Below are 14,687 nucleotides of genomic sequence, written 5' to 3' on the forward strand. Positions count from 1 at the left end.
CATCTGCTCGTCCATTGATGGACACCTGACTTGTTTCCGCCTTTGGCTGTTGTGAGTACTGCTGCTGTGAACACCGGCCCACTAGCCTGCATGGCTTCCCGCAGCGGCTGCGCCATTTTCATTCACACCAGCCACGCACAAGGTTTCGGACTGCTGTACATCCTCACCAACACTTTGGATTTTTTAAAAAAAAATAATAGCTGACTTGGTGTGAGGTGGTTATCTTTTTTTTCAAGTTTATTTATTTTGAGAGAGGGAGAGAGAGAATCCCAAGCAGACTCTGTGCTGAGAGCACAGAGCCCCAGCGTAGGGCTTGAACTCATGAACTGTGAGATCATCATGACCTGAGCCAAAATCAAGAGTCGGACACTTAACCCACCGGGCCACCCAGGCGCCCCAAGGTGGTGTCTCCTTATACTTTTGACGTGCCTTTCCCCTAGTGACTAATGAGGTTGAGCATCTTTTCCTGTCCTTACGGGTCCTTTGCAGATCTTGTGGGGTCTCTGCCTTCGGTTCCTTGGGGTTGAGTTGTAGTTCTTCACTCTGGATGTGACCCATCAGATACATGGTGTGTGGACATTTCCTCCCATTCCACGGACTGTCTTTTCTCTTGATGGTCTTTTCAACGCACAAAAGTTTTAAATTTTTATATGGTCCAGTGTGTGTATTTTTGTTGTTACCCGTGTTTTTGGTGTCACAACCAAGAAATCGTTGACAAGTCCAGTGAAGATTTCCCATTTCCCTCTAAGAGTTTTGTAGTTTAAGCTCCTGAATTTAGACCTTTGACCCATCTGGAGTTAACCTTTGTATGTGGTATAAAGTCGGGCCAGCTTCGGGTCCTGATTAATCAGGCCTGGTTTCTGACATCCCTTCACTTTCTTGCTTGGCAGAAATCTCAGCAGATTTCAAGGAGCCACCACCATCCCTACCAGGGAAAGAGAAGCCTCCCTCGACAGCAACCTGCGGGTCACCCCTGGCCGCACCGTCCCCACCCTCCGCCGAGCTCCCCCAGGCCACACCACCTCCCTCAGGCTCACCTGCCCTCCCCGGGCGCCTGGAGGACTTCCTGGAGAGCAGCACGGGGCTGCCCCTGCTGACCAGCGGGCACGAGGGGCCAGAGCCCCTCTCCCTCATTGACGACCTCCACAGCCAGATGCTGAGCAGCTCTGCTATCCTGGACCACCCCCCCTCGCCCATGGACACCTCGGAATTGCACTTTGCCCCCGAGCCCAGCAGCGTGGGCCTGGACCTGGCTGACGGCCACTTGGACAGCATGGACTGGCTGGAGCTGTCGTCGGGAGGCCCCGTGCTCAGCCTGGCCCCGCTCGGCACCACCACCCCCAGCCTCTTCTCCACGGACTTCCTCGATGGTCACGACTTGCAACTCCACTGGGATTCCTGCTTGTAGCTCTCAGGCTGCAGGGCCAGGATGGGAGGGGCTGGAAGCTGGGGAGAGCCTGATCCCACCTCTGTGTGGTCGTGAGTCCTGACAATCATAGGCCCTGCTCTCCCCACCCCAGGAGACTGGAGCAGGCCGTGCCGCCCCCTGGCTCAGACTCACCAAGGAGACAGGCTGCCAAGGAGCAGCTTTGGTCTAACCCGAGTTCAGGAGGCCTGGACAGGCCAGGGCCGTTCTATTGACCTCCTTTTGTGAGGTCGGAGGTGCGGTCTGGCTACAGTTGGCTCAGGCAGGCGAGGCCCAGGGTCACTCTCTTTCCTTCTAGTCCCCTTTCCCTATGAGGGAAGAAACCAGCTTGGGCCTCTACCTCCCTGTCCCCTCGATGCCAACCCCAGGGTCCCAGGCTTCTGGGAGGGGAGCCCCTTGCCATTTTAGTGTCTTGGTGTAGTGTAACCATCTAACAAACAGTTGGTGGCAAACGTTTTATGTACAGGTGTATATACCTCTATATTCTATATCGCCATACATATATATACATATATTTTTGGGGGCTGGGAGGTGGATTGGAGCTCCCTCCCATCCTGTGCACAATATAGAAGGGCCCAGAGACCACTGCTCCTGGGGTTAGATGCAGCCTTCGTCAGCCCCATCACGCGTGTTTGACATGTAGACACCCTGCCACCGCCTGTGCCCCACCTGTGCCCCGCTCCATACTTGTGCCACAAGGGCAGAGGTGCCTCCTTGGCCACCCGCCCACATTCCGTCCCGCTGCCTCATCGCAGCCGCCCTGGGACGGGAGGTGGCGGGGGGTGGGGGTGGGGGGGGGCGTCAGCCCTCAAACTGAGGCCTCCTCAGCTCCCTCTGGCCTGTCACTATCATTAATGGGATTTAGATGGAATCACCAAACCAGTGCCGGGACAGAGGTCGGGAAGCTGTGTGGACTTTTTTAAAATAAAAACAAAAACACTGACTTTGGTCCATTTTTGTTCACTCCACGGAACAGGTGGGTGGTATGGCTGGGTCCTAGGCTTTCTAGATGATTCCAGGAAGGACAGAACCTTGGACATACAGCTGTGGCCCTGGCTGGACAGAAGACAAGAGGTGATTTCTCAAAGACACACTTTATTTACAAACCAGAGAGGCCAGGGAGCCTCTGGCCGCCCCCATCCCCTTCCTGAGCAAAAACTGACACAACAGACCTGGCTCTCCACCTCCTAAGGTTTTTGGTCGGTACAAACTGTGAAATGGGGGCCTGGGGTCTCTGTAAATGCCTGTGCAGAGCCCTCCCCTGGGTACCGGGAAAAATAGGCTGAGCCCCACCTTCTGCTCCTGCCTCCCACTGTCCTCCCGTGACACTCCTGGGTGCCCCCAGGTGGCGTCCCGCTGTGTCGTGGTGCCTGGCCAGAGCTCCAGTGCGTCTTTCCCTTGACCCCGCAGCTGAGAATGGGCCTGGGCCACCTCAGACCCCATCCCAGAGCAGCCCCAAGACCGGCCAGGACCGTGCTGTTCTCCGCTTGCTTGAGGAGGGGGCTGCTCGGGAGCCGGGTGCCTGGGGGAGGTGTGGGCTTGACGGCCACCGTAGGAGGAGCATCACCCGTCTATGTCCCAGCTGAAGAGGTGGTGCTTCACCAGCATGTCCTGAACACCCTCCTTCAGTGGCTTCTTCTCCTCCTGCACACAGGGACAGTCCCCCGTCATGGGCGCACAGGCGCTAGAGCCACGGCAAGGAAAGCCCAAGGCGGCGGGGCCGGAGTGGTCTGTGTAGGTGATGCCGGCACTTGGGGTCCCCACGGGCCCTCCCGCCTCAGCCGGCCCAGAAGCTTTGGGGCGAGCTGCCAGCTCAGCTGCCCGGCCTGCCCCACCCCAGGCGGCCCCCAGACGGGAGGACAGGCTGTGGGGCTGAGGACTGACCGCAGCCACCCACCTCTCTCTTCACAGGAAGTTCCCAGTCCTGCGAGAGGCTGAAGGCGAAGCAGCAGAGAACGCTGGAGGTGAGGGAGGGAGTGGGGAGGCCGTCAGTCTCCCTCAGGGCAGCTCTGCCCCCCGCTTCTCCCACCCCAAGCCACGGGGCAGGGCTTCCGAAGCAGGGGCGGGGACTCACCGGAGCTCACATTTGATCTGGACCCAGCCAGGGCTGCGCAGGAAAGACCAGGGCTGGTACCACTTCTCCACGGTAGGCAGGCTGGAGCAGAGCACCTCCAGCCACAGGTGCAAGACCTGCTCGCTGGGGACAAGCGGGCAAGAGTGGGCTGCCCACCCCCAGCTGCCTTCCCTGTGCTGTGACCTCATCAGGTGACTGCGCCTTCGCTCTTAGCCAGGTCTCTGCGGAGCGCCCTGCTCCCCCACGCTGAGGGACACGCGCAGGGGCCCACCCATCCCCCAGGGCCCCTGTCCCCATGGCCCTCGCTCCCCTCAGCCCTGTCCCGGCTCCCTCCCGCTGTGTCAGACTCCACCACACCCGCTGCACAGGGGCCTCAGCCCTGCTGGTCAGCCCCTGAGTGAGGCCCACAGCCACGTTCTGAGCTCCGGGAGCTTTGCCGCCACAAACCACCCCTCCTCCCACCCTGGCCTGGGTCACAGCAGCCTGGAGGTTGCCCCCTCTGCCAAGTGGCAAATCTAGACACCACACTCACCCTGACCCAGGTCTGGGCCTCACAGATGCCCAAGTTACCCTCAGGCAGGTGCCCCTCCCTAGTTCTCTGTGATGGCCTTGTTTCTGGTGAGCCCCCTCACCGGTCACCTTGCTGAAGTGTGTGCCTTCCCCAGCCCACAAAACGATGGCTGGTCTCGCACCTGAGGAAGGCCCTTGGCTCCCCGGAAGGCACCCCAGCTGCCTCGTCTGTCCAGCTCGCAGGCACCCCGCTGCCCCACCGGCCCACGGCCCAGGCTACCACTCATCTGACAGGACGGTCACTGGCCCGCGGTGGGCAGATACTCACTTGAGTCCCACGCAGATGAGGGAACGGAGCTTGACATCCATCTGTGCGTGTGCAGCATCATGGGTCACGTTCACAGACTGCACAGCCTGGGAGGGCCCAGCTGTCACTCCGGGGGCTCCAGCTGCCAACCCAGGAGGCCCGCACCACCCTCCACCCACTTACCCGGTAGAGCAGCTCCTCCGGGGTCAAGACTTTGCCATCTTCATCCAACCTGAGGGAGGAACCGAAGCTGCCGTGGCTGCCCTGACATGGAGGGCTCGGGCTGTGCCCACCCCCTCCCCACAAAACCACCAGGAGACCCTGCCAGGAGGACACCAGGCAGGGCGGCTGGGCCTGTTACCTGTACGTCTTACACAGCACCAGGCGTGAATACACCGAGTCAAAGTCTCTCTCCACCTCCCGGCCTGCTGCCTGGGGGTCAAGGTGAGTGTGAGGGACACCAGGATAGGTACCAGATCAAAGTCACAGAGTCCAACCAAGCGCATACTGCCACCCATGAGCTCCTGCGCCAGCTCTACAGGGCCCAAGGAAGGGCTCAAGGAGAAGGACAGTTGGGGACGTGGGTCCAGCCATTGACTTACCTCCTCAATGAACAGCCAAGGGTGGCAGGCACCTCCCAGCAGGGACGGCTTCTTCAGCCCATGTTCAAACAGGGCCTTGAGAGCTGGGCAGAGGGTCCCTCGAACCAAGTCCGTGACCCCCTCTGTCACAGCATCATCCCCCGCGATGGAGTACTGACGGCGGGGGACAGGGTCTGAGAGGCCCCGGTCCCACGCCTGCGGCCAGACACCCCTTCCCCGTCCTCACAGCCACTGCCACCAGCCAGCACGCGCCAGGGTTGAGGCGGCGGCAGCAGCTCCCAGGGGCAGCCGTACCTTGTGCACCCTCTTACCTCTTTGCTCCGTTCATCCAGGACTTCCACAAACTTGGCTGGAAACCAGCCTGCGGGGGAAGCAGGGCCCCGTGGGGGCCGCGTGAGGGCAGGCCGGCAGGCTGAGGAAGCCCGGCTCCTGCTGAGGCCGGAGGGTGACAGAAGGGCTCCTGGTTTCAATGCCTGGCCCACCCCTCCTCCAGACGGAGGCCTCACCTCTCAGGCCGTTCAGCTCCCCGACCCAGCAGTGCTCATCCTTCTGAGATATGATCTGCGCGGTAGGCAGAGAGGAAGAGGAAGCAAAGCTTTGGTTGCCCGGGCCCCGTGCCTACAGCCATGTGGGTGGAGCAGGGACAGATCCCGGGCGGCCCGGGGTCACCCTGCTTCCCGCTGCCAAGCTCCCCACCTCTCGCTGAAGCTGCGCCTATGTGCCCACGCACCGTGATGATGTCGTTCTTGCGGAAGCCCAGCTCATCGTCGTCGTGTCGCTCGAAGTCCAGCAGGGCCTTGGCTCGGCGCCGGTGGCTGCGTGAGCATGCCACATAGTTCTCGTGGTCCCGCTGGTGGCTCTCCATGCTGTAGTCTGGGCTCAGCTCCTGCCCCAACAGCAGAGAGGTCCACTGAGGAGAGGCGCCTCCTCTCCAGGGCCTCCGCTACCTCAGGATGGGGCCAGGGAGGGAGAGCCCCCAAGTTGAGCCCACAACTCACCACACTACAGTTTTTGGGGTCTGTGCACTGGAAATGGCGGGCAACACGCAGGATGGCTTCCCGGAGGTCGGCTACCAGTTCCGTCTGCTTGATGTTCTTGGCCTTGAGCGCCTCTAGGTCGTCCTCCCCTGGGAGCCCGAGTGAGCTATAGCAGCCATGGCCCCTGGCCTGCACCCCCTCCCCAACCCCAAGGATGCTCAGGGTCCACGTGGGGGTCTGAGGACGGACGCCTCCTAGTCTACACCGCCACCCTGCCCTGCTGGGGCGCTGGGAGCCGCAAGCTGGAACTCGCAGGCAGGGAAGGAGTCCCTGAACCCAGCCTGGCACCGGCAGCCATGGCAGTTCTCACCAAAGAGCAGGGAGGTGATGCCAGACTTCCTCCGCTGGGTCCGGCGCCGCACGACCTGCAGGCAGGGAGTGTGGGTCAGCGGCAGCCGGCAGGGGTGGTGAAGCTAACCGAGCTCCTCCTGGGGCCAACATCTCACTTGTGCCACCTCATCTGAAACGGCCTCCGCAGCCAGCTCTGAGCATCAGAAATGCAGTCGGTTCAAAGCTGGGTCTGCCACACAGCTAAACGGCAGGTCACAGCAGAGATGCACAGAAGGCCAAGGGCAGCGGGTCATTCCACAGCTGTGGTCTGACTGGGCCAAGCCCCGGGTGCCGGGCTGGGGAGGGGGCAGCAGAGCAAGGAAGGGCTGGCGGGTTCCCTGCAGCCTCTCTCACTTCGGGCTTCCTCGAGGACCCCCACGCTGGGGGTGAGGTAGGGCCTCCTTCCTCATGGGCCCACCTGTGACAGGTTGGTGGTGGCACTGGTCCCTAGGAGTTGGCCCTGGTCCGCAATGAGGTAGGCCAGGTGCTTGCGGCGCTGCGTCTCCACGGCCACGTCCGTGAGGGAGCCAGCCAGCCGCATGGCCTCCCCCAGCAGCAGCTCCGCGTCCTCAATCTGCGAAGGGATGTCTGACAGTGTGTTGAAGATGGAGGCCGAGTTCTCGGACTGGATCAGCTCCTCCTCCTGAGCCACACGAGGGAAGGAGTCGGGGGGAGGGAGCGTCACTGCCAAACGTCAGGCCCGTGAGCTGACCCTGCTCACTGTCCTCAGGTCGGGGGCCCCCCCACCGTGGGCCTCTCAGGAGGGGCCGGTGCTCAGGCCACAGGAAGCTGAAGGCTGAACCCCACTCGGCCCCCAGAGGAGGGGTGCCAGAGCATCTGCGTCCGGCCCCAGTGGGGACGGGGCTACTGCAGCACCTTGAGCCGCAGCATGCCCAGCGTGGTCTGGAACAGCACCAGGGAGCCCTCGTAGAAAAACAGGTCCCAGAGGCGTAGCAGCAGCTTGATGTGCACCACGCTGGCGAAGGCCGTGAGGAACCAGTGCAGCGTGATCAGAGACAGCTCTGTGGACACAGACAGGAGCCCCCTGTGGCTGGGACCAGGGATGGCCAACACAGCCAGCAGGGGATGGAATGAAAGGCGGGGGCGGGGGGGGGGCTCCCAGGCACACAAGCTGGGGAGAAGCTGGAGGGTAGCTCCCACAGAGCAGCAAGAGCCTTGACCACTCCAAGGGGAGGGACGAGACAGGCTGTCCGAGAACAAGAGCACGACAGAGACTGTGATGTGCTGGGTCTAGGCTCAGCCATCATCAGGTGGGAGCCTTCCTCCCAACGCAGTTGGCTGCCCTGTCCGCTGCTGGCTGCATCTGGGGACCTCAGACTTGTGATACCTGAGAGGGACACAGGACCCCCAACCCCAGAGAAGAGGGTGGGTGCTGGCCCTTACCAATGTCGTGCTCCTGGAGCAACTTGTCCAAGCGAGGCAGGTACTGGACGATGAGGTGGCGCAGGACCCGCTGGTCTGTCTGGACTCCCAGCAGGGTGGTGCTGAAGTAGGAGGCGGGGAGCAAGTCCTCGATGATGGCGCACATCATCCAGAAAGCGTCCTCCTCCTCCAGGAACAGCAGAAGGCAGGCAGCCACCTGGCCAGGGCAGGGGGACAAGGGGCCTCTACCCGGGTCTCCATGTGAACTAGAAGCGGCACCGCCCCGGAGGTCCCACCGTAGACCGCACGCTCTCCTCAGGGTTGGAACCAACATACTTGGCAGCCCCGGCCCTCCACGGGGACCCCCACCTCCAGCCCTACCACCCATCCTACTGCCCAGGACGGCACTGTTCGCCAGTGCGGGGGCACCCCCTTCCCCCTCCAGGATGTGCTCACCATGCCCGTGCCCTGGCAGTAGCCGATCTCTGGGTAGAGCCAGGCCAGCGCCCGGAGAACCCTGCGCAGGCGGGGCACCCCGATGCTGCTCACGCTGGCGAAGCACACGTTGCTGGGCATGGTGCGGAGCAGGTCCTTCTCGATCTGCCAGCAGCCCACCCACAACGAGGCCCTGTGAGATGCAGGCCCGCACCCTCCACGCTGGTGACACCTAAGGCACCACCCTGTGAGGGAGGCTGGGAGACCTCCGTGTCAGACAAACCCCAGGCAGGCTCACCCAGAATGAGGGTTCCTAATGCTCTGGGTCAAAGCATATGTGCTTCCTTCAGGATTAGAGCTCAGCTATGTGTAGCTGATACCACCAGATTCACCAGGGGATCTTACAAAAATAGAACGACAGATCCCTGGGCCTCAAGCCAGAATCACAGAATGAGAATCTCTAGAATGAGGCCCGGAAATCTATACTAATCTCCAGGTGAGGGGTGCCTGGTGGCTCCATCAATTAAGCACCTGACTCGTGATTTTGGCTCAGGTCATGATCTCACTCACGGTTCATGGGCTCGAGCCCCACACTGGGCTCCGTGCTCATGGTGTGGAGCCTGTTTGGAATTCTCTCTTCCTCTCTCTGCCCCTCCCCCGAGCACACATGCCTGTGTGTGTGCATGTGCATGCACATTTGCATAAACTATCACTCAAAAATAAACATTTTTAAAGAATAAAAAGTCTCCAGGTGATCCTAATGTGCACCCAGGTTTGGTCATCTTTTAACAATGGTCCCTTCTGCCTACAGGGACCCAGGAAGTACAGGCTTGCTCCAGACACATGTCTGTGAGTGGAAGGGCCGCCACACAGCTGCCTGCTCTCCTGGGCCACCCCTGCCAAGGACAGACCAACAGGGTGGGTCCCCGTAACCCCAGGCGGCTTACCGCCCTCCTGCAGGCCCACACGTAGTTTCTGACCAGAAAGCACTTTCTGAAGGGCCCCTGGTGCCATCCCAGCCTCACCTGTTTGGCAGCAATGGTCTCATCGTTGGAGCTGTTCTTCACCATCTCTCGGTAGGACAGCTCGGAATTCCTCTTCTTCTGCAGGGCCCCAGAGAGCCGCATCCACAGCTGAGGGGGAGCCTCCATGAGCGTCCAGTGGGACACCTGAACCCCCGCGGGCCCTCTGCAGGTCCCTCGCCGCCTCACCTGTGGCCTCATGCTGTGTGGGATGCCCGCCAGCACCAAGGAGCGAAGCTTCTCAGAGCGGGGCAGAGAGACAGCAATCTTGTCCCACGTGAGATCCCCCACGTCATGGTTATGGGTGAACTCCAGGTGGGCCTGCCAGCGCAGTCTCTGTGGAGGGTCCTCCATCAGAGACACACCTGACGGCCTGCCGGAACCGGGGTTGGCACCGTCTGTCAGGATAGAGCCGGGAGACGCAGTGGTGAGCAGGGATAGGCCCTGGGCTTTGGGTCCAGTGCCCAGATCTGGCCAATGAAATGCAGAGCCACGTTTCCAACAGCTTCCTGTGGCTCCAGGTGCATGTCCAATAGGCATCCTCACGAGCAAATGCGAGCTCTTTAATTTCTCTCTCAAACCTGCCCCTGGCCAGTCCCTTCCAGATCCAAAGACACCCCCCCTCCACTCTCCAGATGCTCAGGCTTAGATCTCAGAAGCCCTTCTGGCTCCAGCTCAACTTACTCCCACATTCAACCCACAGGCAAAATATGTTGGCAGATTCTCACCACTTCTACCACCTCTGATATGGCCCTTGACCAAGTCATTGACTTCCATCTGGGTCATCGTGAGGCCTTCTCACTCGTCTGGTTCCACCCCTGCCTCCCTAAAGGTGTTCAGCAGTCCGAGTGCCCCTTGCCAGATACAAGTCAGACCACGTTACTCTGCTCACTCACACGAGAGGCCTCACGAGGCTCGGTGACCACATCTCTCCAGCCTGGCCCCTCCGTCCTCATCACCTACTGCTCTCCTCTTGCTCCCTTGGCTCCCGCTGTTCCTCACCAAGTCCACTGCCAGCTCAGGATCTCTGTCCTTCTTATTCCCTCCCCCGGCTATGCTCACTGCCTCACTTCCTCCTAGTCTCCATCCAAATGTCTCCCCTTGGAGAAGCCTTCCTTCATCACCTAACACACAATCCACCTCCCTTCTCCACAGCCCCAGATTTCTTCAGAGTTCTTCTTGCCCCCAGCATGCATTTATTTGTTTGCTGCCTGGGAATTCCACAAGGCGAAGACCACCTTTGGTTTTGTTCGAGGCACCGGGGAGGCAGCAGTGGAGGGTGGACAACCCGCGGACGGCCCCTGAAATGGTCGCGTGAACACTGACAAAGCTCCTGTGGGCACCAGGCAACACGAGGGAGCGTTAGCCTTACAAAGATCCTTGTTCTCACTCACTGTAAAGCCTCGCCCTCAGCCTCAGCTTTCCAAAACTTCACCATTCGAGAATTTACATACACACAGCAAAATGCACAAATTTTAAGTGTATACTTTGGTATCAATAAACAAATGTCTCAATGTGGTCCCCATCATTTCCATTATGCTAGAGAGTTCCCTGTGTTCCTCACAGGCCTGGGTTTTAACTTCCATGTATCTGCCTGCAAACCAGAGAACAAGGAAAACTTGTGTCAGAACTGGAACATGAGCGACCTGAAGAGGACTGGCCTCAGCCCAGTAAACTCCCGCAGGGCTAGTGCTGGCCTGGGCTAGGCTGGCCTGGGTTCGGGCAGACAGCCTTCCTGACAGCCCGCCTGGGAACCAGCAGGTGTATTTAGAATAGAAAACAATGGAAATGGCCTAGGAGCTCACTTACATAAGAGTAGTTATAAAATGTTATGATAAATCCATTATAATGGCATATAATGCAACCACTGGAAAAAATGCTTTTAAAGAGGTCCTGGGACGCCTGGGTGGCTCAGTCTGACTCTTGATTTTGGCTCAGGTCATGATCCCATGGTTCATGGGTTCGAGCCCTGCATCGGGCTCTGCGTTGACAATGTGGAGCCTGCTTAGGATTCTTTTTGTCCCTCCCTCTGCCCCTCCCGTGTGTGTGTGTGTGTGTGTGTGTGTGTACTAGTTATGAAAAGTATATAAAGACACACACACAAAACCAGGAAAGGAATAAACTAAAATATCAGCAATTATATTTAGGTTGTGGGATTAGGAGTCACTTTGTTTTTATCTTTATACTTTGCTGTATTTTTCAACTTCACTAAATGAACATTATTGCTTTTATTATCAGATGTGAAGATCAATAAAATTAATCTAAGTTTTAAAAAATCAGAAGTTTCCATATACTTGTAACAGCATGCAGCACTGTTGATGAAGAAGCAGGTGAAACACCCAGAGCCCGGGTCACAGCTGCACAGTGAGAGTCACCAGAGCTGGAGCTCCAGGCGCCAACAAGATTACACCAGGGGCTCCATCTTACCTTCCTTGTCCACGCGGAAACCGAACTCATCATAGAAGAACTCTGGTTGCTCCACTGACTCTTCCTTCTAGAACCACGATGAGGAAGAGTCAGTTGTATGGCCACAGGTCTGGCACCAGAAATTCTGTAAAACGCCACCTACGTTGCTGTCTGTTGAAATTCTACTGGCATTCAAGACTCAGATCGAAGGCCACCCTTCCTTGAAGACTCTGTGGTTATCACTCAGCTACAGGGGCCACCACCCTCTCAAACTGGCCTAGCATTTTCCTTGTTCTCCTTAGAGGTCAAAGATAATAAGATCAGGGTAAGAAACAGATTTTATGCATCTCTGCATCCTAATAACACTGGGCACACGATGCCATAATACTTTTCCTCCGACCTAATGACTGATTCCCAGAGGACATAGAGCTAAGATGCCATGTCTGATGGTGGCTTCTGAGCCTGAATGACTACAGGGGTGTGGCTACCCACTCCCAGGAAGCTACAGCAGTAGGTTCCCTTTGGCGCCACAGCCTGGGAGCAGAGCTGTACCTGCGTGGACTTGGCCAAGATCTCCTGGGGCCACATGCTTGGAGTCAGGGCTGAGAAGGGGCCACTGGCAGAAGGTGTGTGGCTTCCTAAAATCAAGGAGGACCAGGAATAGGAGATGAAGAAAATTCAGAGCATTCCGGGGAAAAATTCAAGTTGGGATTTCCCCCACTCCCCCCAACAAGGGCGCCCAACAGCAAAGGGACTGCACCATCTGAAGTGGGATGGTGAGGGAGGGGAAGAGACCTAGATGAGCAACTTTCTGGAGGAAGGAAAAGAAAAAAAGCCACATGTTACAAAACATAACCAAATTTTATCTCCTTGGCTCTTCCTCCACCCAAGTGTGAGGTTCGGGGATACTGGAGATCTGAGCAAAGTTATGGTAATCCTATATGACCCGCAGGAGGACCTCCTCCTTTCTCCCACTCTTACCCTCAAAGGTCTGCCTGTTTCCATTCCACTGGATGGCCCTCCCAAGTGAGACCCTCCCCTCCCTCTGGGCAGCCTCTCACCCATCTCCAGCCCCAGGCCTGCCTCCCACCTGACATTGTGCAGAGAGGCAGGGCAAGTCTTCAGCAAATCCACACTCAGAAGGCTTCCTAGCCTATTATCATACAGCTGGAAGGCTCCTCAGGCTTCATCTGGTCCAGAAACATTTGCCCTAGAAGGAGAGCAGAGGGGAAAGTCATTCTAATGCAGCCCCTCTGCTGGGTGTCTTTTCTACCCACCACTGTGATTTTGCTGGCTGAGGGGCAGTGAGAAGGAAAAGTCACACTTGAAAGAAAAGGTTCCTATTCTGACCATTTCATCTGAAAGAGGACACAGGATATGTTCTGAAGCAGCTGTTGATGTTTTCAACAGTTCTGTGAGCCAAGGGGAGTGTCCACTCAGTTCCCACTGTTGTTAAAGGAGGGAATCCTATATACAGACTTCCGGATGCCCTAGGCTCAGGCACATATTTCTTCCGAGAAGAGAAGAGAAGAGAAGAGAAGAGAAGAGAAGAGAAGAGAAGAGAAGAGAAGAGAAGAGAAGAGAAGAGAAGAGAAGAGAAGAGGAGAGGAGAGGAGAGGAGAGGAGAGAAGAGGAGAGAAGAGAGAAAACCAGCCACCACCCAAACCTCCATGAATAAGTTTCCCCGAGCCAGAATCTTTGAGGAACCATTCAGTAGAACACAAATTAGCTTCTGGATCAATGCCTCTAATTCACCTCAATACTGACATTTACAACATCACCCAGCCGTCCAGCTTTACCATATTTGTCACCAGCCTTGCAGCTGGGAAACCAAGAGACCACAATCTAATTTAGATCTCTCCTGCTGCCACTGAAACTCCTGCCTCCCTCCCTTTTATTGTCCTCTCACAAAATGAGGACTCAACAATAAAAAAGACAAAATGGGCAAAAGATCCACATATACATTTCCCCCAAAAAGAGATGTTAGTGGCCAAAGAGCAAGTGAAAGGCGCTGGACATCACTGCTCATCAGGGAAATGCAAATCAAAACCTTAATGAGATACCACCTCACACCCACTAAGATGGCTGTAAGAAAAGAAAGTGCTGACAAGGACGTGGAGAAAGTGGAACCTTACACATCCCTGGTGGGACTTAAAATATAAAATTAAGCAGCTGCTGTTGCAAACAGTCTGGCAGTTTGTCAAAAAGGTAAACACGGAGTTCCCACATGACCAGTAATTCCACTCCTATAGTTATTCACCCAAGAGAAATGAAAGCATGTCCACCCGGAAACTTGTACACGGCTGTTCACCGCAGCATTATTCATTTTAGCCAAAAAGGAGAAAAAAGCCAACTGACGAATGGCTATACAAAATATATGGACTGTCCATACAACAGAAAACTCTTTAGCTGTAAAAAGGAAAGTGAAGTATTGATTCGTGCGGCCCTATCAATGAACCATGAGAATATTACGCTCAGTGAGGAGGCTGCTCACAAGAGGATGAATACTGTAGGATTCTATTCAAGTGAAATGTCCAGAAAAGGCAAATCCATAGGTAGAAAATAGGGTAGTGAGTGCCAAGCTTGGGGATGGGGGGAGCAGTGGGACTGCAGAGTGACTGCTAACAGGGTTTCCATTTGGGGAGAAGAAACATGTTCCGGAATATGGGATAGTGGTGACAGTTGCACAACAGTATGAAACACTAAAACCACTGAACTGTACACTTTAAAAATGGTAAATTTTATAGCATGTGAATTACATTTCAATTTTTAAAAATAAGAAAAAGCCATTGTCTGGCGTGTCCTCTCAATTTCTAACTTCCCATTTCTAACCTGCTCCTATTAGATCTAAAAAGAATCTGTTATTACTTGAGCTTCAACAGAAATGCAGTTTCTGGAATAGCTTCTTCAGCCTTTTCTGAATATGAAGCCTTTTATTTCCAACTATGGAATGAAAGGCTTGGACTCTGTGAAATAAAAAGGAAGTAGCAATACGGAGAGGTGGCTGAAATATTTTAGGACAAGCTGCCTTCCAGTTTTTTAAATCATGTTCACCCAGACCCAGACCTAAAAGAAACATCTGCTTTTGTCAATTTTTCAGGTGGCCATTGCTGTTCTGGCCCACAGAACTTCTCCAGGCTCTCTGCCACAGAATT

General features: G+C 56.4%; 2 protein-coding genes across 10 annotated transcripts in view; one reads left to right on the forward strand and one right to left on the reverse strand.

Moving 5' to 3' along the window:
• The window catches only part of MRTFA (myocardin related transcription factor A), a 213,949-nt gene extending 211,735 nt beyond the window's left edge, over positions 1–2,214 (forward strand). For all 6 annotated transcript variants that reach the window (XM_086712187.1, XM_086712188.1, XM_086712184.1 and 3 more), the window contains one exon: positions 891–2,214. In XM_086712187.1, coding sequence (XP_086568313.1) covers positions 891–1,408 — 518 coding nt within the window. In that variant the 3' untranslated portion in view covers positions 1,409–2,214. The remainder of the gene's footprint in view (positions 1–890) is intronic.
• A 290-nt stretch (positions 2,215–2,504) lies between these two features.
• Positions 2,505–14,687, reverse strand: part of SGSM3 (small G protein signaling modulator 3) — a 51,436-nt gene continuing 39,253 nt past the window's right edge. For 2 of the 4 annotated variants that reach the window (XM_025926379.2, XM_086712191.1), the window contains 21 exons: positions 12,623–12,742; positions 12,085–12,170; positions 11,554–11,620; positions 9,316–9,524; positions 9,130–9,237; positions 8,126–8,269; positions 7,691–7,886; positions 7,163–7,308; positions 6,705–6,929; positions 6,267–6,321; positions 5,918–6,045; positions 5,650–5,805; positions 5,426–5,480; positions 5,231–5,280; positions 4,920–5,072; positions 4,679–4,749; positions 4,501–4,549; positions 4,339–4,424; positions 3,501–3,623; positions 3,324–3,384; positions 2,505–3,070 (listed from right to left, as the gene is read on the reverse strand). In XM_025926379.2, coding sequence (XP_025782164.2) covers positions 2,990–3,070; positions 3,324–3,384; positions 3,501–3,623; positions 4,339–4,424; positions 4,501–4,549; positions 4,679–4,749; positions 4,920–5,072; positions 5,231–5,280; positions 5,426–5,480; positions 5,650–5,805; positions 5,918–6,045; positions 6,267–6,321; positions 6,705–6,929; positions 7,163–7,308; positions 7,691–7,886; positions 8,126–8,269; positions 9,130–9,237; positions 9,316–9,524; positions 11,554–11,620; positions 12,085–12,170; positions 12,623–12,629 — 2,256 coding nt within the window. In that variant the 5' untranslated portion in view covers positions 12,630–12,742 and the 3' untranslated portion in view covers positions 2,505–2,989. The remainder of the gene's footprint in view (positions 3,071–3,323; positions 3,385–3,500; positions 3,624–4,338; positions 4,425–4,500; positions 4,550–4,678; positions 4,750–4,919; positions 5,073–5,230; positions 5,281–5,425; positions 5,481–5,649; positions 5,806–5,917; positions 6,046–6,266; positions 6,322–6,704; positions 6,930–7,162; positions 7,309–7,690; positions 7,887–8,125; positions 8,270–9,129; positions 9,238–9,315; positions 9,525–11,553; positions 11,621–12,084; positions 12,171–12,622; positions 12,743–14,687) is intronic. The other 2 variants (XM_086712193.1, XM_086712192.1) reach the window with 2 other exon arrangements.

This window comes from Puma concolor, chromosome B4, assembly GCF_028749965.1.
Source record: "Puma concolor isolate L17-30 chromosome B4, mPumCon1.1.hap2, whole genome shotgun sequence".
Lineage (NCBI taxonomy): Eukaryota > Metazoa > Chordata > Mammalia > Carnivora > Felidae > Puma > Puma concolor.